Below are 1,388 nucleotides of genomic sequence, written 5' to 3' on the forward strand. Positions count from 1 at the left end.
TATTTATTAACTAGTATGACAGATGCAAATATAATTTGAGTAACGATTATTGACACTAAAACACCTCCTCCATTTATCAATAAACTTGTTTAACCTACTTTGCTACTTAATTTTTAATTTTATTCTTATTCAATAGATTCAACAAATACATATTTGCTAAAAAAGTTAATTTATTAGAAGTAGCTAATTGGATTTGTCCCTTTTATTTAGTTTATAAAAATTGTAAGTTCTGATGTTAATAAAACATCTATCATATATAGCAAATTCAATTTTTAGAGAGTAAGAAACATGAAATTTGAACCTTAGGTAGAGGATACTAATGAGATAACTGCTGCGGCTTTAGCAGTACCTGAAACGTTACTTGATTAGCTTACGGAAGGTTAGCAAATACCTTTATAAATATAATAATTTTGTTCACATTAAATACACTATAATTTATTAGAGATTGTTTAACATGCTAAACAGCTCTAGATGTCGCATAAAACACATGTTTAATAATTTTTTTCAGGGTAGCATTTATAAGATGAAGAAGGTTCTATAGATTAACAAATCTTCAAATCTTGTAAAAAGTATTACCCAGCTTAACAATCTAAACAAAGCAATGGCTATGCAGGATTAACATTTACACAATCAGTAATACATTAATTTCCTTACAATTTTTGATTATTTTGAAGACATTTTTTTTAATAAAAAAAAATTGCACTTGCAGCAGCTCCAAAAAACATTGATTAATTTTTTACAAAGTAGCTGAAGGAAAATTCTCTACTATTTAAAATATCATAAGTGGATAATTCTATATTTGGATTTTTCATAGATTGATTATAGATTTTAAAATCTAATATATTAAAAGCAAGAAAAATATTTTGATATCCTTACTAAGGAATCTAAATATTTTAAATAGCAGGAATTTAAAATTTAGATCTTACATGCCTATCAGCACATGTTATTGAAACTAAGCAATTAGTATTATCTGTTATAGATGAATACTATGAGTCATAATAAGACAGGATATTATAAATACTATTATCAGTATCTTAAATAAATTCAACTATTGTATAATTAATCATAGTTATCATTTAACCTGATTATCTTCTTGTAAATTAAACTTTATAATATTAATCATTCATTATTAATATATTAATAGAGATAGAAAACATGTTTGAGTTAGATTAACTGGTCCAACCATTCAGTAAAACTATCGCATTTTTAATTCCTTTTGAATTTTAGATTATTTATGAAAACTATCTCACTTCTTCATAGAATAAAGGGTTTGACCCACTAAATAAATTTTCTTAAGATTATTTAATAACTTAAATATTAGGGAAATTAGTTTTGTCAATTGCTAAAATAGAAACACTTAGCTCTTAGATACCTACATTATTTAAGCT

At 24.4% G+C, this 1,388-nt stretch overlaps 1 protein-coding gene across 1 annotated transcript; it reads left to right on the forward strand. All coding sequences in view use genetic code 6, as the record gives it.

Annotated features, from left to right (window-relative positions):
- Positions 1-288: 288 nt before the first annotated feature.
- Positions 289-819, forward strand: TTHERM_001300742 (hypothetical protein; the record flags this gene model as incomplete). The annotated part of the gene is made up of 3 exons (XM_012800373.1): positions 289-379; positions 443-633; positions 748-819. The coding sequence occupies 3 exons, from the start codon at positions 289-291 to the stop codon at positions 817-819; spliced, it is 354 nt and encodes a 117-aa protein (XP_012655827.1).
- Positions 820-1,388: the final 569 nt, after the last annotated feature.

This window comes from Tetrahymena thermophila (assembly GCF_000189635.1).
Source record: "Tetrahymena thermophila SB210 genomic scaffold scf_8254332, whole genome shotgun sequence".
NCBI lineage: Eukaryota > Ciliophora > Oligohymenophorea > Hymenostomatida > Tetrahymenidae > Tetrahymena > Tetrahymena thermophila.